This window comes from Halichoerus grypus, chromosome 8, assembly GCF_964656455.1.
Source record: "Halichoerus grypus chromosome 8, mHalGry1.hap1.1, whole genome shotgun sequence".
NCBI lineage: Eukaryota > Metazoa > Chordata > Mammalia > Carnivora > Phocidae > Halichoerus > Halichoerus grypus.
This window is the reverse complement of record NC_135719.1, coordinates 146,413,683-146,437,694: the sequence shown is the minus strand read 5'-3', so window position 1 is coordinate 146,437,694 and position 24,012 is coordinate 146,413,683. Positions and strand designations below refer to the sequence as shown.

Here is a 24,012-nt window from a genome sequence, read left to right as displayed (position 1 = left end):
ACTGGATGCATGCAAGTAGTTGCTAAGCGATCTCCTGTCCATGCTGCTGTAACTGAGGGAAAATTCCGTCACTCCCAAGTTTCCTTCTGTCACTGAAGATCCACAAATGTTTAAATCTTTCATGAATTTTTAAGTATAGGCAATACTTCCATATAGTTCAAAAATCAAAAAGCACACAACTAAGTCCAGTGAAAATGATTCATTTCCACCCTATACCCCAGCCCCCCAGCTCGCCTTCCAGAAGCCCCTGGTGATGCCAGGTACTTGCAGGGTCCTCTAGAGTTTATGCATGCACCTGCGTGCTCGATCATTATTTTAAAAATAAATACACTTTCGGGGCACCTGGTGGCTCAGTCGGTTAAGCGTCTGCCTTCGGCTCAGGTCATGATCCCAGGGTCCTGGGATTGAGTCCCGCATCGGGCTCCCTGCTCTGCGGGAAGCCTCCTTCTCCCTCTGCCACTCCCCCTGCTTGTGCTCTCTCCCTCTCACACTCTCTTTCTCAAATAAATAAATAAAATCTTAAAAAAAATAAAAATAAACACACTTCCACATCATGGTTGTTCATGGGTGGCCTCCTTTTTTCACCGACAAATGCATTTTCGGCAGCAGCCTGTTGATCCAGGACAGTCCCCTCCAGGGGTCCACATCTATAACACGGGGTAACACCCACCTCACAGGGCTGCTGGAAGATGATGTTTCCCTGGTGGCACCCAGCAAAGTGCCTGGCACGAGGTCTGGGTGCTGGGAAAGGTCTACGTCAGTGGATGTCCAGGAATGAGTGCACCCTGGCCCATGGGGCCGCAGCAACTGCTTGGGCCACCAGGGGGCTCCTTGGAGCAGCTACCTGGTCCTGCTGGTGGCCATACCACCTCCAGAGGTGACCGGGACAGCATAGGAGATTCCTCGGAGGGAGGGAGGCTCCTGGGCTGTGACATGGCATCTTGAATTCCCAGAAGCATTGCCTTACCCTCCTCCATCCTCCTGCCATCTTCCTTGTCCAGGAATATGGGGATGAGAAGCTGGGGTCACCTGTGACCCCACGCACTTCTCCGGAAAAGAAGAGAAGTTTTCAAGCCATCGTTTTTGTTGTTGCTTTCATTTGGAGGAGACAAAGAGGAAGAGGTGGTCTTACACACACAGCCAGAGCCACCGCCCCGCCCTGTCCCATCCCCTCCGCGACACCTGGACACCAGGCCCCAGACGTAGCAACACTCCCTGGGGGACCTCATGGCCTCAGCTCAGTCCATTTGCCTGTTTCCGAAGGCTCCCTGCAAGTCCACCTCTCCTGCACCTGCTCGTGCTGGTGCCTCTGTCCGGGGCACCCTTGCCCCTCCCAGCCCCATGGCTGCAGAGCCATCCCTCTGGGGCGGCCCGCAGGCTATTGGGAGCTCTGGGCTGCTGCAGGCACTAGATGCCCCCATCTTGAGGCTGCAGACTCAGCCTCCAAGCCCAGAGCTGAGGCAGCTGGGCAGGCCATGTCCCAGAGGCCAGGATTGGGTTGTGCGCTGTTTGCATCTCTTTCCCTTAGTCCCAGCCGGCAGGATAGACCCGAACAAGATCAAGCTGGAACCCTGACTGGAGTGGGGAAGCTGGGAACCTGTTTCTTGGGCTCTACTATGGCCTCCGAGGATTGCAAAAGCCTGAGCCTAGGTCCCCACGGCCAGCAAGCCCCCCGGCTTCGCCTACCCAGAGCAAACACCCGCGGGGGACCTAGGGCTGTCGCAGGCACATTCAACACACTTGAAGCCAGCCAGCCATTCCAGAGTCAAACTCCGCCACGAAGTCGATCTCTAATCACGTCTCAGGGAGCCCCCTTTCCCTCCAGCAGCAGGCCAGACAGCTGCTCCGGTGGTACCCACCCGAAGGGCTCCAGACGCAGACACTTACCGGGCACCAGCCAGGGTGGGGCAGGCACAGCGCGAGCTCACTCAGTGCCCCCAGTGGCCTTGGGGTGTGCACCGTTGTGCAGACGGCGAGAGGAAGCAAAGTGAATCACTTGTCCAGGGTCACACAGGGAGCGAGCAGAAGCCCCAGGATTGGAGGCCAGGCCAGCTGGGCCCTGGTCCATGCTCTTAACCAGCAGGATTCACTGCCTTTTGGAGCAGGGGTGCTTAGCTTGTGTGGAGGCAGGAAGCTGTGCTTCATATATATATATATATATTTTTTTTTTTAAATGATTTTATTTATTTATTTATTTATTTATTTATTTATTTATTTAAGAGAGAATGAGTGAGGGGCGCCTGGGTGGCTCAGATGGTTAGGTGTCTGCCTTCGGCTCGGGTCATGATCTCAGGGTCTTGGGATTGAGCCCTGCGTCGGGCTCCCTGCTCGGCGGGAGACCTGCTTCTCTCTCTCCCTCTACTACTCCTCCCTGCTTGTACTCTCTCACTCTCTCTGTCGAATAAATAAATAAAATCTTAAAAAAAAAAAAAAAGAATGAGTGAGAGAGAGAGCACAAGCTGGGGTGGGGGGGTGGAGAGGCAGAGAGAGAAGCAGACTCCCGCTGAGCAGGGAGCCCGACGTGGGGCTTGATCCCAGGACCCTGGGACCATGACCTGAGCCGAAGGCAGACACTCAACCGACTGAGCCACTCAGGTATCCCGGGATCTGTGTTTTATAAAAACAGTGATTGCCTCTGCTTGACTTTTCAGTCTTCCCACTCACGAATGTCCACTGGGTCCGTCACCAGATGCACCCAGGAGCAGATGGGTAGGAGTGGCTGCCTGAGTCCAGGATCCAATGGAAGGTGGGGAGAACCCCATGCCGTGACCCAGGCTGCATGACGGGGCCTCTGATCTTCAGCATTGTCCTGGGGCTGGCTGGGACAGGACGCCGCCCAGTTCTGGGCACTGGCCACGGACTCAGCCCCAGTGATGCAGTCACTCAGATTTGCCTGCCTGGGGCACTGCCCTCAGTAATAATACTAATTATGACTATTATTAACATTCTATTGTGATGATGGTAGTAACCACAGAGGCAATTTGGCGTCGTGGTCAGGAGACCAGACTCTGTGTCAGGCAGACGTGGCACAACTTTGGCTGCAGGATCCTGTGATTGGGCCTCCCTGTGCCTCAGTTTCCTCCTCTGCAAAGTGGGAGGAAGTTGCCCAGTGCTGATGAAGAACGTGATGAAGGTGTCAGGTTCTGCGGGCCGCCTGGGGCTCCTGGCCAGCCTGTCAGGGACAGAGCCTGAGCTGTAGCCACAGCGAGGGAGGTCCTGCACCACCGCCTTGTGCTTTTAGAGTGAGCCCCCCAGCACCCCAGGGAAACCACGGTCTCAGAGTTCCCACAGCCTCTCCAGTGCTGTCATCACCTGATGAGCAACTTCGGGTCCTGAGATGACAGCCCTCAGCCCGGTGGCTTACACACTTCATCCTCACGGCACCTTGCAATTTATACTAGGTCAGGACTAGTTATTTCTCCAGATTCCTCTCCTTCAAGAAGATGGGAATTCGACAGGCTGCCCCCGTTAGAGATAGGGTGCCTGCGGCCCACAGGCGGGCCGGTGCCTGGCTTCTGGCCTTCTTGGCCTTGGGGTGTCGGACACACCCCCAAGGGGCACCAAGGTCAGGGTTCAAGTAAGGATTCTCAACTTGGCTTCCCCTATGTAGTTCCTGAATTAGGCTCCCAGAGAAAGAGAATGGGATACAGCGAGTGCTCGCACACACGGTCATGGGCGGCTATAGGGGGGCAGGGAGCTTCCAGAAGCCCCCCACCCCATGAACAAGGTCCTGCTACGGGCCAGCAGGTCCCACCACCACCCGCCTTCTCTCCACAGATCCCAGGATGGGCACACAGGGGACAAGGAGCTGGCTCCCGCTCCTGCGGCTGCCCGAGTCGGAGAAGGGGCGGGGGATCCCCGGGCTGGGAGCTGGGGCTGTACATTCCTCAACCTGTGTGAGTTGATAAGAATATGCAGACTGCCCTTTACGGAGCCCCAGCCCAGACACGGCGTCACCAACTCTGCATATCTCCTCTGTCCCCACAACAGCCCTGGGGCTGGGGCGCAGTGTAGGTGCTCTGGATACGCCATCCCCAGGTGGGGAGAAATCCAGGAGGTGACGGTTTGTTCAGGCGCACAGCCGCCCAGGACCCCAGGGCTGGACGCCCCCAGAACCCTGGCACCGTCTCATCTCCGCCTGCAGGGAGCCGCTGCCAAGAAGGCAGAGGAGTGTCTGGCTGACGGGAGGCGGAGAGCCTGAACTCTGGCTCTGCCCAGCGCTTGGCCGCACCCTGGCCCCTCGGCGTCCCGTTCTCCCACCTGCAGCGGTGGGTAACTGCCCTCACCAGGTTGCCCCGTGGATCCAACCACGATGTGGCGCACCCACCTCCTGCAGTGGGCACACGATAGATCAGTTTCCATCTTTCTTTCCCTCAGTGGTCAAGCAAAGTGCTCCCACTCCCAGACAAAATATTTACATTTTCAGAGAAGTGCCTGTCCTACGAAGGGGCAGGAGTGCTGGTGGGATTTGGGGCAGCGTCTCTGGCCAGGCGGCAGCTGGGAAAAGCGCTCCCTGCTCCTCAGATCCCAAGAGCAGCAGGCCCAGGGAGGTGTGCTGTGTCCTCTGCCCCTCCTCCCCCAGCAAGTGTGGCCCTCTCATCTCAGAAGCACCACTTCCCCCAAATCACCCAAATTCTCCTGGGCTGAGCTCATGTCACAATTTTGAGCTAATGGAAGACTTCTCTTCACTCCTACCTTACGGGATTACGGTTCTCAGAGCGAGCCTTAAAGGGAAACAGACACTCAAAGAAAGGCAGTAAGGTGCTCCAACACCCTTATATCCCTCTGAAATCAGACAGACAGGCAGACAGACAGACACACACACCATTAAATGATAAAGCCAGCATGGTGGGTCTGTAGGAAACAGCACACCCCCAAGGCTCTCTTCCTTGGATCTTCTTCCCCAGCTCCACGGCCGGTAGAACAGGGGAGCCCCTTTTCAGGCTTAGCCACGATTCTCCCCAACAGCAAAGCCCTCCCAGCCCCCTGTCAGAATCACTGCGCCCTCCTGGAGGTTCCCAGAGGACATTGGCCTATCTCTCTGCCTCCTCCTCTACTCCAGTCACTCTCAGCCATTCATTCGGCCAGTTGACATTGAGGTTGTGCGCTGAGCACTTCATACACGTGGTCTGGGGTCCTTCCCACAACCCTTCACGTGGTGAGGATCCTCATGCGACAAATGAAGAAACCGAGGGTGATTTGCCCAAGCCTGGCTGGTCCCCCATCCCGAGCACAGTGCCGTCTCTGTAGGGGCCAGGCCCCTGGGTGGACTCAGGAGACCCCGGGATCCCAGGGTGTAGAGAGGGGCAGGGCAGGTAGGCAGACGGGGCCCACACCCCGTGTGGCATTGCAGTACTGCAGTCGGAGAGCCTGGGGCCTGCGCCTGACGGGCTGCCAGGGCGCCGTGGAGAAGAACTTGACAAACCTTTGTCCTGGTGTGGGAGTCAGCCAGGTGAGGAAGACGGACAGGATGTCCAGGACAAAGCAAGCACTGTGGGCGAAGGCGTGGAGGTGAGACAGATAATAGTGTATCTGGGGAACAAGCTTTTTATGTTGTCCTTTTGGCAGAATGGAAAATGTGGGCTGGAGAGCGGGGCAGTTAGGAGGAGGTCAACCCCCTGGACAGCACAGCCCAGAGATGATACTTTGTAAATCCGTGCAAGCTGAAATAAGAGAGTCTCTAAGGGTGGGCCGTAGGTCTCAGGCTTCGGCCCTGCCTGTTTCACTCAAGCATCTGGATGGGGCTGTGGGAGGCTTGCTGTGCGTGTGCCAATGGCCACAGCTCATGAAAACACGGCATTTCCAGGAACCTCAGCAGATGGAACAAGGGACCGAAACCGACACAATGGAGTTGAAGAGGGAAAACCAGAATAACCTGCATTTGTGTGCAAAAGGTCAATTGCACAGACTGACAAGTTCTTGGCCAGACTTCTTTCTGTCCCCAGTTGTCTTTAAAAAGTGCATCTCCCGAGGCTGAGATGTTTCCTGGCCCTGTGCACAGAAGGTCCTCTTTAAAAATTCTGCGGTCACAGGGCACCTGGGTGGCTCAGTCGGTTAAGCGTCTGCCTTCGGCTCGGGTCATGATCTCAGGGTCCTGGGATCGAGCCCCACGTCAGGCTCCCTGCTCAGCTGGGAGTCTGCTTCTCTGTCTCCCTCTGCCGCTCCCCCTGCTTGTGCTCTCTTGCTCATTGTCTCGCTGTCTCTCTCAAATAAATAAATAAAATCTCTTTAAAAAGTTCTGTGGTCAGTGGCACCCAGTGCTCTGCACCGCTGGGTGTCCCGGCCTAGGGACAGTCCTTCGAGGAGGTGGCCAGCACCGTGGCACCAGCAGGGGCTCAGCCCAGCAGTGCCGGTGAGGCGCCCCTGCTGCTCACCACAGCCGGGGCTGGCCTCGCCCACATACGAGCCCCCAGTCCCACCCAGGAAGTCATTCTAGCTGCCCAGAGACCAGGCAGCGCCTTGGACAGGCGAGCAGCAGCTTCGGGGTGCGGCGGCGGGCGTAGCTCCCTTCCTGTGGGAGCAGACGGAGGGCAGCCGCTTTTGCCTGCGATGAGCTATGGATGGTGGCTAGGCAGACCGGTGAAGGGGACATTCAGGAGGCCTGGCACGCAGCAGGTGCTCAATAAATAGTTGATGATTCATGAAGAGTCAGCTATCTTTAGATCTCCAGGCCTTTTTAGCTCCTGCGCCTGTTTGCTCAGCAGTGAGGTGGGCATAAGTACTCGCCAAATGGTGGCATAGGGTGGGCACTCAGCCCACAGAACCCCCCGCCCAGCCAGCAAGCACTCCCTCTCTGCCTCTGAGACATGTCCACGCTGCCTTAGCTGTTTTACCTCCAGAGACGGAGAGCTCACTACCTTGAGTCTACAACACAGCAGACACGGGTCCTGCCTTCAAAGCATTCACGATCTTGTGGGGGAAGCACAGAGTGACCCCTGGACACTGAGAGGCTGACCTCACGGGACTGATTCCCCTGGTCCCGTTAGAGGGTGCTCCCAGTAGAAGGGCCAGTCTTCCATAGATGGGCCCTGGAGGAGTGACCCCACCTAAGGCCCTGCCCAGAGGCCTGGCTCACTGGTCTTCTGCAGGGAGGAGCGACCTTCTGTGCTGGGGCAATTGCCCAGAGCTTGCAAAGGCTGGGCCCCCGGCCCTCCTGTGGGGAGCCAGGAGGCTAGTGCCCCCCCCCACCCCGGGACTCTTCCACACCTTGCCCTACCCCACCTTCATTTGCCGCTCCCACAGGAGAGCGGGGACTCTGGGGACCCCTCTCCCCAGTGATGACCATCTCCAGACCTTTCTGGCCTTTCCCAGCGCTGCTGACAGACCTGCTTCCCCAGGGAGCGAGGCACCCTTTCTTCCCTTCCTGTGACCTCCACAGGGAGAACCCATCCTGGCTGCTGGAGCGGCCTGGGTGGTCCCAGAAAGACCGAGTCACCTGGGCCCTCCAGCTCTGACGGCCGTGACCTCAGGCGCAGAGGGGAGATGAACTCTTCCAGGAGAGGGTCAGATCTGTCGTTTTCCTCTGCAAGTGCCAGGTGGGACTCGGTGGCAGCCCCTCCTTGGACCCATTGAAAGGCCGGATCCCCATCCTGGGGCCAGCCTAGGAGCTTTGGGGCTTAGGAGCGGGAAAACGGCCATGCTTCCACTCAGGAATCCCACTTCTGGGAACTTATCCCAGGGAAACAATCCAACAGGAAAACCACACTGTGCACAAACATGTCCCACACAGGAGTTATTTATAATGGTCCAGCCCCGGAAATAACCCTGTGTCCAGTGGTGGGGGAGCCGCCAAGCGCCTCAGCTGGCTAAATATCACAGGGTTATGAAATAGGGTGAGCAGGGCAGGGGGGCTTGGAGGCCCTGAGTCAGCCCCTCTATGATTCCTGAAGCCCCACCCCATCCCTCCCCCTCCCCCACCCCGGCACTCCTTAAAGAGACCCATCCCAGGATTCACCCAGAGGTGGTGGGTCAGAATCTCCAGAAAAGGAATCTGGCTGACAAGCATCCCACATGGTTCTTATCACCAGGCAGGTGTGAAAACCCCCGCTCTTGGCTAAAACCACAGCTTCAGTGATGGCATTTGTTTAAGCCTTGTTGAGCCATGGTGGTTGCCTCTGTGAAATGGGCCTAGCTCCATGGCCTGCCCCTGGGGTGGTGACAGGGTTAGCGATGGCCCCCGTGGGGGCTGGGCTCTGTGAGCTTCTGTCACCACTCACACAGCCTCTCACACAGCCTGTGTCTCCCTCTCCCCCTCCTCCCTCCCTTTCCTGGGGTCCAGTCTCCCTCTCTCCCTGTCCTATGACTGCCAAGGAATTCACATCTACACACTCCATCCGGGCCACACAGGCTGGTCTGAGGACATCCAATGCCCTGGAGCTGTGGGAATGTTTCTGTAGGGGTCTCCACCACGCTCCCCCTGGCTGAGAACCCCTGGACCAGGAGAGGTGATTCCGCCTCTGAAATTCCTTGTGTGCCACCTCTCCCTGGCTCTTGGGCAGGTTCTGCACTGCCTTCATAGGAGGGTGCACCTGCCATGGGAGGTCAACCCACTATGGACCCCCAAATACACGCCTGAACCTCAGCTTCTGTGTGTCAAATGGGCATGATGTCTCCTGCCTGCCTAACAGGCTTGCTGGGAGGACAGGAGGAGAAAACGGTGACTGGACAGAGCCTGGGTCACGTGGGGCTGGGCAGGGGCCCTCCAGCAGGTGAGGGCCTGTGGCCTGGGGGCCGCTGGGGAGGGTCAGGTCTGGGGGCTCCCATCAGGGAGCGCTCCTGCCTCTCCCCCTCCCTTGGCTCACGTGCCACTGTCCGGAGGTACATTTTTATGATTATTTAGAGAAATTATATTTATATTGTGAACAAAATAATGCATGCACTTAGGTTAAAAAATAAATTGGATAACACCAAAATGTTCAGAAGGAAATGAAACGTCTCCCTAGCCCTTCTTCCCCTTTCTTTTTTTTTTTTTAAGGTTCCTTTTTTTTTTAAGATTTATTTATTTATTGGGGTGCCTGGGTGGCTCAGTTGTTAAGCGTCTGCCTTCGGCTTAGGTCTTGATCTCAGGGTCCTGGGATTGAGCCCCGAGTCGGGCTCTCTGCTCCGCAGGAAGCCTGCTTCTCCCTCTCCCACTCCCCCTGCTTGTGATCCCTCTCTCGCTGTGTCTCTCTCTGTCAAATGAATAAATAAAATCTTTTTAAAAAAATATTTTTTTATGTATTTATTTATTTATTTATTTGAGAGAGAGAGAGAGAGAGAGAGAGCATGAGCAGGGGGAGGAGTGGAGGGAGAGGGAGAGAGAATCCTAAGAGGGCTCTACCCCCAGCACGGAGCCCAGCCCCTGGGGGCTCGATTCCACAACCCTGAGATCAAGACCTGAGTCGAAACCAAGAGTGCAAGGATCAACCAACTGAGCGACCTAGGCGCTCCCCCTTCCTCTCCTTTCTTTCTCCCAGGAACAACAGTTTCCACGCGGACTTGTTCCTTCTGGTTTTGGCCTCCACATTTCTCAGTAAGACGTTTCCATTGCTGCTTCTTGATTTTTCAATTCTAGATGTTTCTGTCGCCTTCTGGTCAGGACAAATGAGGCTTAGCTCTCTTCAGCCATTCCATCCTCCTCCCCTTCCTCGCATCCCCTGGAGGGCTCTATCCACTTTTTCCTTAACTGTTGGTCAAGGGTTTTATTAGGATTATGTAAATATTACTCCAGGAAAAGTCACCTAGTGGTCAATGACAGATCCTTTTTTTTTTTTTTTTAAAGATTTTATTTATTTGAGATAGAGAGCATGAGGTGGGGAGGGTCAGAGGGAGAAGCAGACTCCCCGCTGAGCGGGGAGCCCGATGCAGGACTCGATCCCGGCACTCCAGGATCATGGCCTGAGCCGAAGGCAGTCGCTTAACCAACTGAGCCACCCAGACACCCGACAGTTCCTTTTCTTATAGTTTTGTTTGTGTGCGCCCTGGAGTTAATGCATTAAAAAAACAAAAAACAAAAAAACCTTGCAAGGTATTTAAATGTGTCTTCTTAATTTTTCCAGCTGATTCACCCTGCTCCTAGAAACAGTGGTGTCAAAAGCTCAGGCATGTGGCTATCTTATCTGGTCTTCACCAGGGTCCCATCCAGGCTGAGGGCTCCTTTCTCTGCTCTGGGGCCTCTGAGAGCTGGGGGCTGGAGCCCAGCCAGCCTTGGGAAGGCCCCCCCCCCCCCCCCGCCCAACTCCTGGGGAAGCTGTCCTGTTCCAGGGTCTGTTCTCACGGCCTACGAGGGCATGTGCTACAAAAGCTTCCTGGAAGATGCACAGCAGTTATTAATTAATTAATTAATTAATTTTAATTTTTTTGCGACCTTGCATTTCCAAAAAAGTTTATATTCCAGTCTCATACTTGGCTGATTCTCTCCGTGGGCATAGAATCCAGGCAGAAAATCCTTTTCTCTCAGACTTTTAAGGCAACTGATTGCTCTGGGGCCTTCTAGCTTTCAGAGTTTCTAATGAGAAGTCCAATGCTGGGCTTTTTAAATATTTCATTAATTTAAAAACATATGTGCAGAGTTTCAAAAATCAAATAAAATTATAAGGCTTTAAAGGAAAAAACCGAAATAACCTAGTCCCCTGCCTCCTGTCTCCACCCCTGATTTGTGCTTTCCAGAGGCAACTAGATTCTTCTGTGACTTATCTGCATATTTGCAAACAACACACATTGCTCTTCATTGGCTCTCCAGCATAGGTGTTAACGCTGCCTTTCTCTTAGGGACCAGGAGGGTTTAGTCAACGTAGGCACTTGCCGTCCCCTCCCCTGTCCTCCCAGGACAGCGATATCACAGTTTTTGATTAATCAATATTGTCTTTGTAATATACTACGTGTATAAACATTATGGCCAATGGAGCCACCGTATGTCCTATGACTAAATTTCCTTCCTTGTTGGACTTTCGGGTTTCCCTGGGGATTAATAATTGCCTCCTGTTTGACTTGCTTGGTTTACTTTTGTGCTTATCACTAATACAACCACCAAACTCTGGCAGAGCTCTAATATTGCTTGTAAGACAGCCAAGCCCCTGGGAGGAACCCATGAGTTGTGCTCCCTTGCTTGGCCAGCTCCTCCTGGAGACCTCTCTCCCTGTCCCACTCTGCATTGATTGCTCCTGGCTCCCACACCCTCACCCTCCGACTTCTCCTGCACCATTGCTTTGGGATTACCTGTTTCCTGCATTTCATGTCTTCGAGTCTTCTTATTTCTTGGTTTCATTCCTAATTTTAGAGAAAGGTTGTCTGGGAAATTTTGTCTTTTTTTCTCTCTCTCTCTTTTTAAAGATTTTATTTATTTGAGAGAGAGTGAGTGAGCAAGAAAGAGAGAGAGAGCATGAGCAAGGCAGAGGGAGAGGGAGAAGCAGATGCCCCGCTGAGCTGGGAACCTGACATGGGGCTCCATCCCAGGACCCTGGGTTCATGACCTGAGCCGAAGGCAGACATCTAACCAACTGAGCCAACCAAGCACCCCTTTTCTTTTCTTTTTGAATCTGAAAATTTCTTATCCTACACCCACACTTGATGGCTTAAGTACTGGAGTATTTCCCTTCTGAACACTGAAGGCATTGCTCCATGGTCTTCTAGCTCCTGGAGTTGCCTTGAGAATGTCAGTGTTATTATGATTCCTGATCTTTTGTATGTGGCCTCCTCTCTCTGTCTCTCTTTCTGGATGCTCTTAGGATCTCCTCAATCTTGGTGTTCTGAAATTTTATAAGGATTGTCCAGTATGGCCATTTTTTACCCCCAATTCTATGCTGGACTTTCGTGTCCAGCAGTTCCAGAAAACTGTTTGGTATTATATCTTTAATACTTTCCTTCCCTCCATTCTCTCCCATTAGATATGGGACAAAGAGTAGGGGTGTTAAGTGAACACCACAGAGACTCCAGAATCCCTAGCCCCCTTTCCTATCATAGGCAGCACATTTGAGGATTATGTGGGGAATTTGGATAATCTTAGAGAACTATCTCTAAATCCAGACACTTGGGGAGGGGTATGCTCCTCCCCCCAGAAATGGGGATGTCTTCTTCTGGTGCAGCTTGATGCCAATGAACAAGACCTTGATCTAACCCAGTGCTTCACAGCCCTGCCCACCAGGCTTACCTTTTCCAGATATTCTGATTGAACTGGTGTGAGGTAGGGTCTGAGTATCCGCATTTTACCAGCTTTTATGTGATTAACAAGTACCCAGGACCAAGAACCACTGGGCTGACCCACTGGCCTTGTTTATAGAACCTGACCAGCTGCCTCATTAGGACCCTGACTTGCTTGCAGGGGCTCTGGACGCGCAGGATGCTAAGATGGCGATTCTTCATTGCAAAGCTGTGTCCGGTGTTGGGTCTGAGCCGGGCTGAGCCTTTCTTGAGAGAGGGTGCAGCTCTTCTGCTAGTTTTTCAGAGTCTCAAGATGCTCATTCCGTGTGGACTCTGGGGTATTCCCAGGCCTGTCAGCAATTTCCCCAGCAAAGCAGCATCCCATCTGCCTCACTGTGTGGCTTAGGGTTCCAGCCGGCCTTTTCTTGTGCATTTGAAATGATTCCATCTCCAGGTGAGATCCAGAGGCTCAGAGAGGGGTGTGACTTGCCCAGCGCTACCTGCCAGCAAGTATCAGACCAGAGACCGGACTCTGAATCCGGGTTTTTCTACTTAACCCAGCTTCCCCCGTCATCATTCACTCATTCGACGAACACTCACTGAGTTCCCGGGCTCTATGCTGAGAGGGCCCTGAGAAGAGCGGTGATCAAAATGGTGGTCCCAGTGGCATGGTTGGTAGAGTGACATCTGTCCCATCTTCTCTCTGCCCAGCAGTGGGCTCAACTGGGGGTGGGGGTGGGGGAAATTACTGTTATTGCTGGGATTGTATCAGAGGGGGAGGCAAACTGGAGGGGGCTGGGAGGCTGGGCCTGCAGGACAGAAGCTGAATTGATAATTAAGGTCTTTGCCGACTTTTATTCCATACTCAGCACATGAAATATTCAGGCACCGGAGAAGATTGGTCTCTGATCTTTGCAGCGGGGAGCGCTGCTGCTTGTAGACCCGGGGTGAAGGCGGCACCCATGCCTGGCACGCAGGGCACTTGGGGGGATGCGGGGGCTGGGCAGGTGTGGCCCAGAGGTCTCTGACCACCAATGGGGCCATGCCCTGAGGGTCTCAGAGAAGAGCCAGGTTTGTCCTCAAGGAACGTACAGTTGGGGAGTTGGGGGAGGCAGGCAGAAACCACCCATCACAGGTGGGGACATTTCACCCTTCCCAGAATGGAGGTGATAGTCCCAGGGATACGCAGCCGGGCTCAGAGACGCAGTGTCTGGGACCTGGAACTTATCACCAGCAGTAAGCCCTCTAATTATCCCACCATGCTGCATTGTACCTGCATCAGTTCCATAAATACAAACATTTCAAGTAAGTTACAAGTGTTTAAACCTGCTCCACTGTTTCCTCTTCTGTTTTTTGTTTGGTTTGTTTTGTTTCCTAATAGAGTGGGCACCTCCAGTGTGAAATTTGGCCTGGGCTTCTCTTGTGCTCTGACAGCCTGAGGGAGGCAGAGCGGGTGCGGAAAGCACACGGAGGTTCGCCCGCCAGAGCGACAGCATTCCATACCCTGCTGGCTGGATTGTGAGTCAGCACCACCTCTTTGGGAAGCGGTCTGGCCTCATCCAGTCGACCTGAAGCCATTGAGTCCTATGACCCTGCCACTCTGTGTCTTGGTCTAGACTCAAAGTTCAAGCTCACGTACATCTGGACCGTACCAGAATGTCTATGGCGGCATTGCTCTTTATCGCAAAACATGAGAAACCAATGTCCTTCAAGAGGAAAGTAAAAGTGACATATGCATGCAATGGATATTAGAAGAGATTCTCAACTGGGGGTGATCTTGCCCCTGGGAGCCATTTGGCAAGGTCTGGAGATAATTTCAACTCTTGCAACTAGGGGTGGGGGTGCTACTTCCATCCAATGGATAGAGGCCAGGGATGCTGGTAAACATCCTACGATGCACAAGACAGTCCTTCTCTGTCCCCATGCCAAAGACAAGATGTCAACCTTGCTACACAGCCACGCAAGTGAGCGAACTATAGCTTCCGCGTATCAGGGAAATAATGAGGGAGAAGCATGTTGCCAAAGAACACAGGAAGCACAATACAGTTTAAATAAGGTTCAAAAGCATGAACATCAAGCGGTCTATTATAAGGGGGAAATATAGTATGCTGATGGAATAATTAATGCAACATTCAGAATCATGGGGTCAGGTGGGCTGGGGCATGTGACCAAAAGGAGCCCCAGGGGCCTTCAAAAGTGGCAGTGACTTCCTACGCTGGGCAGTGCCTGCCAGGCACCTGCTGTGTCCCTGTTTGTTATAATATAAAAACAGTTCCTTTTTTTAACTTTATTTTTAAGATTTTATTTTTAAAAATTCTCATTTATTTTTTTCAAGATTTTATTTTTCAGTAATCTCTATACCCAACGTGGAGCTCAAACCGACTGAGCCAGTGAGGTGCCCCTAAAATAGTTCCTAATAAGAATAATGTGTGTTTTTAAAATAATTTATTTATTTATTTGAGAGAGAGAGAGAGAGCATGAGCAGGGGTGCAGAGGGAGAGGGAGAAGCAGGCTCCCCGCTGAGTAAGGAGCCTGATGCAGGGCTCGATCCTGGGACTCTGGGACCATGTCCTGAGCCAAAGGCAGCCACTTAACTGACTGTGCCACCCAGGTGCCCCAAGAATAATGTTTTTAAGTGTGTTAAGGTAAGAGGTAGTCTTGCAAAGAGCTCCCTGACTCAGTTTCCCTTGTGGTTGAGCCTCCTTCCTACCTTGTTCCTCAGGGCAGTGGTACGAGGGGATGTCAGCAGCTGAAGGGGGAGGAGGGAATTTCAGTGGCTCTAGCTGGGAAGGAAGTGGTGCAGATGGAGACTTCTCCCAGTTGGTCCCTAATTAGGAACCAAAGGGGCTCAATCTGCCGGAAGTCTGCTTCTCCCTCTCCCGCTGCCCCTCCCCTCCCCATGCTCTCTCTTGCTCTCTCTCAAATAAATATATAATCTTTTAATAAAAAACAATTATGGCCGCTTTTCCATGGGCCCTGATTTCTTAGGCATGGAGGCCTTTCAGCCGTACATGGTGACTCCCCTCTTACAGGGTCCCCCATGGGGGGCAGAGAAGAAACCCCAGAATCTGGCCCCAGGCCCGGTCAGTCACCATCGCTGTGCTGGCCTGCAGAAACATTCAGCCATTGGGCAACCTTCCCCTGGCTGTCCGTACCAGAGTCCTTTCATGTCCACACGCCTCTGGTCATCACCCATAAGTTCACATGGTCATCTGAGCTTTGTGGAGACAAACAAGCAAGCCAAGAGAATCAACATAGAATCCTAGAAAGACTAATGACCGTCTTACCGGGTTGTTATGATCATCACATGAGGGCCGGCCTGGAGTCCCTGGCTCATACTGGGTGCTGGGGAAGCGGTAGGTGGTGGTGGTGGTTATGACTGCTGTTAACTATTGGCCCCAGGGAAAGGCCACACATGCTTGTCCCTGCAGCTCACAGAGCCCTCCGCACTCCCACTCTATTGCCTCACCTCACTCCGACACCCCCCACCCAGATCACTGTCACCTACCTTTGGGGTCTTGGCTTGTGTGGTTCCCTCCATTTGGACTATCCCAAAGCCCTCCTCCCCCCTCCAGAATCTGACAAACTCCTACTCACTCTTCAAGATTCAACTCAGGGGGTGCCCGGCTGGCTCAGTCAGTACAGCATTTGACTCTTGGTCTCGGGGTCATGAGTTTGAGCCCCATGTTGGGAGTAGAGATTACTTAAAAACAAAAAAGATTCAACTCAGACGTCACCTCCTCCAGGAAGCACAGCCCAGAGCTTCAGGGTGCTCCCTTGATGATATATTCTACTCATCTCTTTGGGGTACTCACCACAATGCATCTACATGCATTTTATAGATATGCCCGTGCGTATGATTACGCATATATATGCTTTTATGTATGTATACTTACCTAATTATGTTTGTGTGTTCAGTAAACCAATGAACGAAAGTGACCTTGGGCAAGTCATTTGCCTCCTGGGGCTCAGTTGCCTCATCTTCAAAATGAGGGGCTCAGATTCAATTGGTCATGTGCTGAAGGGTCGTGCATTCACCCTGCAAACATCAAATGGTATCTGCTCTGGGCTCTGTGCTCCCTTCTCAGTGGGGAGACAGGCTGCTTACCACCAGTATGGTCTTATTATCAGTTCCCAGGGTCACAGACCCTGTGTTTTGAAATACTTTGTCTATTATGTGTCCGTATACTGGCTCTCACTCCACCTGGCCCTTAAAAACATTTGTGTGCTTTTAAATGGACACAAACTGGGAGATTCTGAAGGGAAAAAAAAATTGGAGAGTCGGGGGTGTATCTTTATTATTTAAAAGACCCCCGACTACTTTTACTGGACATCTAGAGAATTACTGTGCTAAAGAGCCATGATTCGGTTTTACTGTTTTCATGACAAAGCTGAGCTTGTCATGACTGGGAAGCTAGAAACCAAGACACATGACATTTCTGAGCTCATGGCTTGGGGTACAAGGTCTGTCGGACTGAGAATGTTCTGGGGATCTTGGCACCTTTTGCTGGACCCTGAGGGACAGCGGCCCTTAGGGAGGGAGCTTTGGCTTGGCCAGTCCCTCTTGCTTCAGGACCCTTTCAACCTCCTGCCGTCCTATTTCATTGTGCCCAAGCCTGTGCAGCCACGGTGCGGTGCGGGGAGCGGAGAGTCTCCGTCAGGCCACCTGGTAGAATCATCTCTAGTGGTCTGTCTTTGCTGCACCGGGGGCGGGGGGGGGGCAGTTAGGGACGCTTACGTGGGTCCTGGCTGGGGGACTCTTAGTCCTATAGTCTGTAGATGCTGCAAACAAACCCTATGTAGATGCAGGCTTCGTTTTTCTCTTGGAAAGTTCAGCTGAAGCTGCCGGCCCTGGAGAGACACAGGACTGAGATGCAGGCCACGGGAACCACCTGGGGAAGGGAGTTCCCAGGAATGCAGCGTTACCCATCTCCGCCACTTCCCAAGTCTACCTATCCTCTTCTCACCTCTCCCAGAAGCAGCTCTGTGCACAGCCTTCAGGGAGCTGTTTGATCTGGCTTCCTGGGGTAAGACAGGCTTGCAGCTTCCCAGGTGTGAGCTGAAACCGTCTCCAAACCCGGATTCATCTGGGCTGGGCTGGGCCCATGGAGAACAGTGGCTCACCCGGGCCAAGTCCTGGGAACCCTGAGCTCCTCTGGGGCTTCACCCTCAAAGCTCTGCTCCTCCCACTCATCCTCTCCCTACCACCCCCTCCTGAAGGTCTACCTGGGAAGAGGGGCAGATGGGTGGGGAATGAGGTCCTGAATCTGGACCTCTCTATGCACCTCCCCCATCCCTTCACAGGCAAGCTAGAGTGAGCCTCTTAAAAGGCAAATCAGGTCAGGTTGCTTGGTGCTAACCCCCTACTGCTTTCCCAGCTGCCTTAGAAGCATGCAGGATCCGGCCCCTCTGACCTCATCTCTCACCCCTTCCCTGGCCCATTCCCAGCCCCACTGGCCTTCTTTGAATAGGCCGCTAACAGGCCAACCCTAGGGCCTCTGCACTAGCTAGTCCCTCCACCTGGAGTGCCCTTCCCCCCTCATCTTTGTCCTTTCTGCTCAGGTCTCAGCTTAGATGCACCTCCTGAGAGGTCTTCCTTGACCACGGGATCTAAAGTAACTGCTTATCACTTTCTGTGACAGCAGCTTGTCTTAATCCCCTGCACAGCACTTATTACAGCCTCGTGGTTATCGAGTGTTTATCATCCGCTCTCTCCTCCTCCCCACAACTGCAACGTCGCCCCAGAGGGCAGTGACCTCTGCTGTCCTGCCCCGCGAAATCCCCCGGGGGTCTGGAACGGGACTGGCGTAGAGAAGGTGCTGGGTGCGCAGCTGTCCAACGAATGGTTGAGCAACTGGAAATGGGGACATCAGCTGCTGCGCGGGCGCGCGCTCCAGGCCGTGGCGGCTCACAGTCGGGCGCGCGGGTTTTATCTTATCGCGGGTCTCGGGGGAGGGACGCCCCCCTCGGACCAGCTAGCCGCAGGCGCGCCGTAAACACGCTTAGGGGACGCGAGGATAACGAGACGGACTCACAGGCTGGGGGAACAACACCCCGGGTGCCCGGCGAGGCTGCCGGTGGGGCGGGCGTTCTGTGGCCGGCTCGGCGACCCCCGACCCTGGCGTTCAGGCCCCCGTGGGAGACCTTCCTCCATCCCCTCCAGTGGTCTCCACCTCAGGAATCCCTGACTCTCCCTCGAAGCCCAGGGACTAGCGGTCGGGTGGGCGGGGGAGCAGTGCTCTGAGCGCGGCTCCGGGCGGGGGGCGAATTCCCCATGCCCTCGCCCCCCCTTGGGGCAGGGGAGAGGGTACAGACCGTGCTCAGAGACACGACTGGCGAGGCCCTGGCCCTCCGGGGCGCAGAGGCAGGAGCCACAGCCCTGGGCTGGAGTTGGAAACGCAGCCCCTCCGCAAGCTCCCGCAGGGGACGGGAGTGGAGATGGGGCGGAGGAGTCGGGGGCAAGGAAGGGGACAAAGAGCCGCCCTGCCTCCGGGGAGAGCGACCCCTGAGTCAGAGTCCCATTGTTCGTCGTATCTCAGACTACGCCGGACTCTGGTGCCCCCGGGAGGGAGAAGCGGAGCTGTCCTCCGGCTCCCGGGTATTTGTGTATTTGGGGCGGGGGAGGGGGAGCGGGGGAAGCAGGCCTGGGAGGGGGCTCGGCGTCCATTTCCGCGCGTCTCCTTTAAGGAAAGCCCTGCCCTACCTTTCCCACCGTCCCCCTCCCTGCAGCCGTACCTGCATTTTAAAAGCGCCCTGTAGCCCAGGGATTGGCCAAGGCCGCGTCCTCCGGGCGCAGAAACTTGAACCGCCGGGAGGGGGGTTGGAAGACGGGTGGCTGGACTGTACCATCTCCTCGGCGTCCCCCGCGTGCGCCCCGCCCCTCCCACACACCCCCAGAGAGGCCCAATCGGATGGGCGGGAGGGCGGGACCGCGGCTCGAATGCGCCTCTGGCAGGGCGCCGGGCGGGCGGGCGCACGGCGCTGGGGGACGTCGGGGGCCGGCCGCGCCTCTGCCCGTCCCCTCGCTCCCCCCCCGAAGGCGGAGCCGGCCGAGGCGCCCCGCCCCCTCCCCGCCCGGAGTGGGCGGGGCGGCCGGGGCTCCGGGAGCTGGGCCGGGGGCGGGCCTCCGCCTGCTTCGCCCGAACCCGGAGAGCGCCCGGCACGGCGGCCGCCGACGCAGCAGCGGTCCCAGCTCGCGGAGCCCCGAGACCCGCGGTTCACGGGCAGCCCCGGGCGGACGCTGCGTGAGGGCGCGCGAGGCGGCGCGGGGCGGCCCGCACGCGCCCCCGGCCGCCCCCTGCCCGTGAGCGGACCGGCCCAGCGCCGCCCCGGCGCGGGGAGCGCCGGCCGGGCGAGGGCGCGGGCGATGCCGCGGTGACGGCCCCGCCATGGCGAAGCCCCCGGCGGCGGCGGCGGCGGCGGCGTCGGAGGAGCTGAGCCAGGTGCCGGACGAGGAGCTGCTGCGCTGGAGTAAGGAGGAGCTGGCGCGGCGGCTGCGGCGCGCCGAGGGCGAGAAGGTGGGCCTCATGCTGGAGCACGGCGGCCTGATGCGCGACGTGAACCGGCGGCTGCAGCAGCACCTGCTGGAGATCCGCGGCCTCAAGGACGTGAACCAGCGGCTGCAGGACGACAACCAGGAGCTACGCGAGCTCTGCTGCTTCCTCGACGACGACCGGCAGAAGGGGCGCAAGCTGGCGCGCGAGTGGCAGCGCTTCGGGCGCCACGCGGCCGGCGCCGTGTGGCACGAGGTGGCCCGCTCGCAGCAGAAACTGCGCGAGCTCGAGGCGCGCCAGGAGGCCCTGCTGCGCGAGAACCTGGAGCTCAAGGAGCTGGTGCTGATGCTGGACGAGGAGCGCGCGGCGCTGGCGGGGGGTGGGGGCGGCGCGGGCGGTGGCGGCGGCGGCGGCGGCGGCGCGGGCTCCCGCAGCTCCATCGACAGCCAGGCCAGCCTGAGCGGGCCGCTGGCCGGCGGTGCGGCGGGCGCGGGAGCCCGCGACGTGGGCGACGGCAGCAGCACGTCGAGCGCGGGTAGCGGAGGCAGCCCGGACCACCACCACCACGTCCCGCCCCCCCTGCTGCCCCCCGGGCCGCACAAGGCCCCCGACGGCAAGGCAGTAGCCACGCGCCGGTCCCTGGACGACTTGTCCGCGCCACCGCACCACCGAAGCATCCCCAACGGCCTGCACGGTAAGGACGGCACCGGTCGGGCAGCGCGGGTCTCAGGCCCACGGCCTCTTCCCCCCGGGGGCGGTCGCCACTCCAGACCCCTCCTCCAGCTGGTATCCAGACTCAGGGCTGGGGGATCCCGCGGCTATCCGCAGTGGCATTTTGGGTGATGTGTTGTTTCTGGTCAAGTGATGGAGGCGTGACCCTGCCCAGCTCCGAATCCGCAGCCGGGCCGGGGACCCACTGGACCCCAGGAAAGTTTCTCTCCTGCGGAATTATCAGTATTCGTGTAGGGCACTGCAAGGCCGGCTGGGGACGCCTCATTCCCACCTGGAAATCTTTGTCCAGGAGCGGGAAGTTTTTTTGGGGGGGGGTGCGTGGGAGGGGGAAAAGAAAGGCCCTTTGAGTACAGGTGAATTTCTCCTCTTATTTGGAGCAACAGGCAACCCCAAACCTGAGCAGCGTCCACGTGTGTGGGGGGCTGGGGCTGGAATTCACCTGGGCTTCTCGGTGCTGCCTGCGGGCTCAGAAGGAGGCAGGTAGCCCTTGAGACTCCCAGGCCCCTGGGCCAGAGGACCCTGGGCGAAGAGCCTTTCTGGTTTGCTGTCAGTCCTGAACTTATCAGGGTGGACGTACCTTTCTCAACCGAGGCTCTAAGACTTTCCAGAGGGATACATGCTTGGAATGGATCCTGGCTTTTCGCCTCTGCCTGCCTCAGTTTCCTTAATCTGTAGAATGGAGTTGATGATCCCTGCCTTGTGGATTTGGGGCAGAGATAGTCTCCCAAGGGATTTGTAAACTGCTGGTCGCCTTACAGGAAGTGCGCTGGTGGTAGGTGGCTTGGGTGTGGGTGGAGGACCTTTGGCCTCAGGAGAGCTCGGCTACTGTCTTCCATGCCCATGTGACCTGTGGGCCCCCAGCTTGGGTCCGCCATTCCCAGCGCCCTGATCTGTGGCTCTCCTGGCCATTCGTGCCTCTCCCTACCTCCCTGTTCTTCCACATTTTTGGTGGCTTGGCTCCCAGTTCTGGTGGCAGTTGCTGCTGCCTGAACTATTTGCCTGAAGGTGGAGATTAAACAGCCCTTTCTGGTTCTCTTTAAAGGCTTTCCTGGTTCAGAGAAAATGTGTCTAGGCTTTAAATGACTGTTCTTCCCCAGAGTGACGCCTGAGCAGAGGAGGGACGTGCTCTCTCTCTGGTTTGGTGGCTGAGTGGCCTCTGCGGGGTGTTGGGGTGGGAACCGGACCCATGCAGGTGGTGTGCTCGCCCATCACAATTTTTCCTTTATTTACCTTCCCAGCCTCTGAGTTCAGAGCAGGACTGGGTTGAGAGGGATATTTTGTTACTGATTAGCAATCTACCACTACCACTCGGGTTTCCCATTGTAACTCTGTATCCACCCACCTCCCACCACAGGCGGCTGGAGGCCAGGGGGAGCAGCTCAGAGTTAGGGGGTTTCATTTGTGGGGGTTTCCGGGGCTGGGGAATCAGGAGTCCCAGTCCCAGCCTCTCTGGCCTTGCCTTCTTGGGGGCCTCGGGAGGGGCCCGACTTCTGGGCCTCAGTTTCTCCCGAGTGCAAGGAGGGATTGCTGCAGTCCTGTGGCTGGGAAATGTTGCTGGTTTTCGGCTGCATCATCAGTGACACTTGCCGAGAGCGGTTGTCGGCACAGGACTGGAGTGCCCAGCGTCGCAGCATATTTGCAGGGAAGTTCCGTCATGCTTTGGACAAGGAGATGCGGCCTCTGTCTGGCTCAGTGTATCAGCCACAGCAGTGGATGATGTCAGGGCAGGGGACCAGGGGGTGGCTGGGACTTGAGGTGTACAGTTTCCCCGCAGAGTCCGTGCCCACCCTCCCGGCCCCCCAAGTCCCACGCTCACTTGGAACAGGCCTGCCACCGGTCTGGTGGTGGCCAGGCTCTGTGTTGGGTGAAATACAAATGAGCACTGCTATCACCAATTTCAGTTACAGGGGCTTGGTGTTGAGCCTTGTCTCTTAAAGTCATGCGCGGCCTTGAGCTATTCTCCCAGCAATGTGAACAGGATGGCCAGAAACGGGGCAAGGCCCTTCTCTTAAAAATGACTTTTGGGTAGTTTTGAGTGGAGGGAGGAGGGAGCTGGAGGTAGGAAAGATAATGCACCTCAGTCCCAGTGGTGGGGGGGGGGGAGAAAGTGGGGTCAGATGCCGGGCTTCTGCCCTCCGAAGTTGGTCTCGGTTCGTCCTCCCAGGAACCCTAGAGGTAGTAGTATCCCCATTTTCAGATAAGCAAGTGGAGGCTGAGGGAGGTTCTGAGCCTTGCCTGGGAAAGCCGTGGAGACTGGCAGTATCTCCGCTCTGTTGCCTGGGTGGGGCTGCCCAGGTGAGGCTGCGGGGTTGGGGGTGGTGGTTCCCCAGGGTGGGACTGCCGGGAGTTGGGGGCGTTCCCTCATGGCTCCGGCTGACGCCTGGCTTGCATCTCTGGCCTCTGTCACTGTCCAATACTCTTAGTCAGCAGACAACACTGGTGACTCCCTATTCTTAATTCCTGACCCAGGTTTGCTCTCGTTCGCCCATTCTGGGAAATGTCACTTCCTTATCGGTGACCACTGAGCAGATGGTTGATAACCCTGTCACCCCGAGGGGTCACACCGTCTTGCGGTGGAATCTGCCTCCTGCTTTTCTCCGGGGGCAGGTTACTTCTCTGGGCCTCTCTCTGCTCTTCTGCAAAGTGGGGCAAAACCCAGAATGCCCCCTTCAGCCGCCGAGGCCGAGGGCGGTCAGGGTCTGTGCACAGTAAGTCTCGATAGTTGTCAGAATCCTTGTCATGCTTGTTTCTTCCCAGGCTCCTCGTGAAAAAGCAAGAGGGACCCCTTTGGGGGCTTGCCAGACAGACTTTGGTGTTGTCTTCAAAACTCTGCTGTTTAGACAGCTCGCCTGAATGTTTGCGACCACGGCACCTGCTGACGAGCTGGGGGCCTGTGGCCCTGTAGTCCTCTCGTAAGCGGCTGGGGTGGGCCTGCAGCCCCGCGGGGTGCCCGGGGAAGGCCCCTGCGGCTGTGCTGGGAGGTGGCCCATCTGTATTCCAGGCTGTCCTGGGCTGGGCTGGGCCTGGCTGCCGAGAATGCATATGCAAATGACCCTTTTCCCTCCGGGTTGTTTTTGACCGAGCTGTGGGTTGTGTTGACCGAAGTCCGGACTCGAGTGCTCTCGCTGTACTGCAGTGGGGCAGACTGAGGCAGGCGAACCCCAAACTCTAGGAAGTCGGGTTTGCCCCCTTGAACCGACAGTTTTCAAACAAAAGCATTTTCAACAAGGTCTCTCCTTCCCCTCCCCCACCTCTCACTCCCCCTCCCCCCAAGTCCCTGTGTTTGCATCCTGTCCTCCCCCATCACCGTGGCCCGTTCCCCCTTAGCTAACCCAGAGAAACCAGGACCTCCAGCAAGCCTTTGTACGGGCCCTGTTTACTTTTAAAAGTTTGGATTAAAAATTTGAGCTTCTCAAAATAAGATGGTTTTGGTCTCCTGCTTGTGTTTTTGTTGGTTTAAAGGATGGATGGAGCGAGGGTGGTCTGAACCTTTAAAAAAAGACGGCGTGAGTCGGCATGCTGGCCCTGAATAGGTCTTTTATTAGTGGCCTCCCAGCTCAGCGCCTCCTGGGCAGGATCGCTAATAAGACGGCTTTTCCTAAACCCAGCCAGGCCTGGGAGCAAAGGTCAGTGAAGACAATGGGGTGGTTTAGATAAGCCTTTCCCCCTC

At 56.1% G+C, this 24,012-nt stretch overlaps 1 protein-coding gene and 1 long non-coding RNA gene across 19 annotated transcripts in view; one reads left to right on the top strand and one right to left on the bottom strand.

Annotated features, from left to right (window-relative positions):
- Positions 1 to 14,216: 14,216 nt before the first annotated feature.
- Positions 14,217 to 18,938, bottom strand: LOC118518517 (uncharacterized). Of its 2 annotated transcripts, none has more exons than XR_004908665.2 (5): positions 18,853 to 18,938; positions 16,856 to 17,009; positions 16,014 to 16,156; positions 15,715 to 15,820; positions 14,217 to 15,334 (listed from the first exon to the last, which is right to left on the bottom strand). It is a non-coding gene; the product is annotated as an uncharacterized LOC118518517 (long non-coding RNA). The 2 variants fall into 2 exon arrangements; XR_013450211.1 differs by having other exon boundaries at positions 16,856 to 16,968.
- A 297-nt stretch (positions 18,939 to 19,235) lies between these two features.
- The window catches only part of CCDC85C (coiled-coil domain containing 85C), a 74,942-nt gene continuing 70,165 nt past the window's right edge, over positions 19,236 to 24,012 (top strand). For 10 of the 17 annotated variants that reach the window (XM_078054206.1, XM_078054204.1, XM_078054202.1 and 7 more), the window contains exon 1: positions 19,237 to 20,304. In XM_078054206.1, the coding sequence (XP_077910332.1) occupies positions 19,506 to 20,304 (799 nt within the window). In that variant the 5' untranslated portion in view covers positions 19,237 to 19,505. Of the gene's footprint in view, positions 20,305 to 24,012 lie in introns of all 17 variants that reach the window. The other 7 variants (XM_078054209.1, XM_078054207.1, XM_078054201.1 and 4 more) reach the window with 3 other exon arrangements.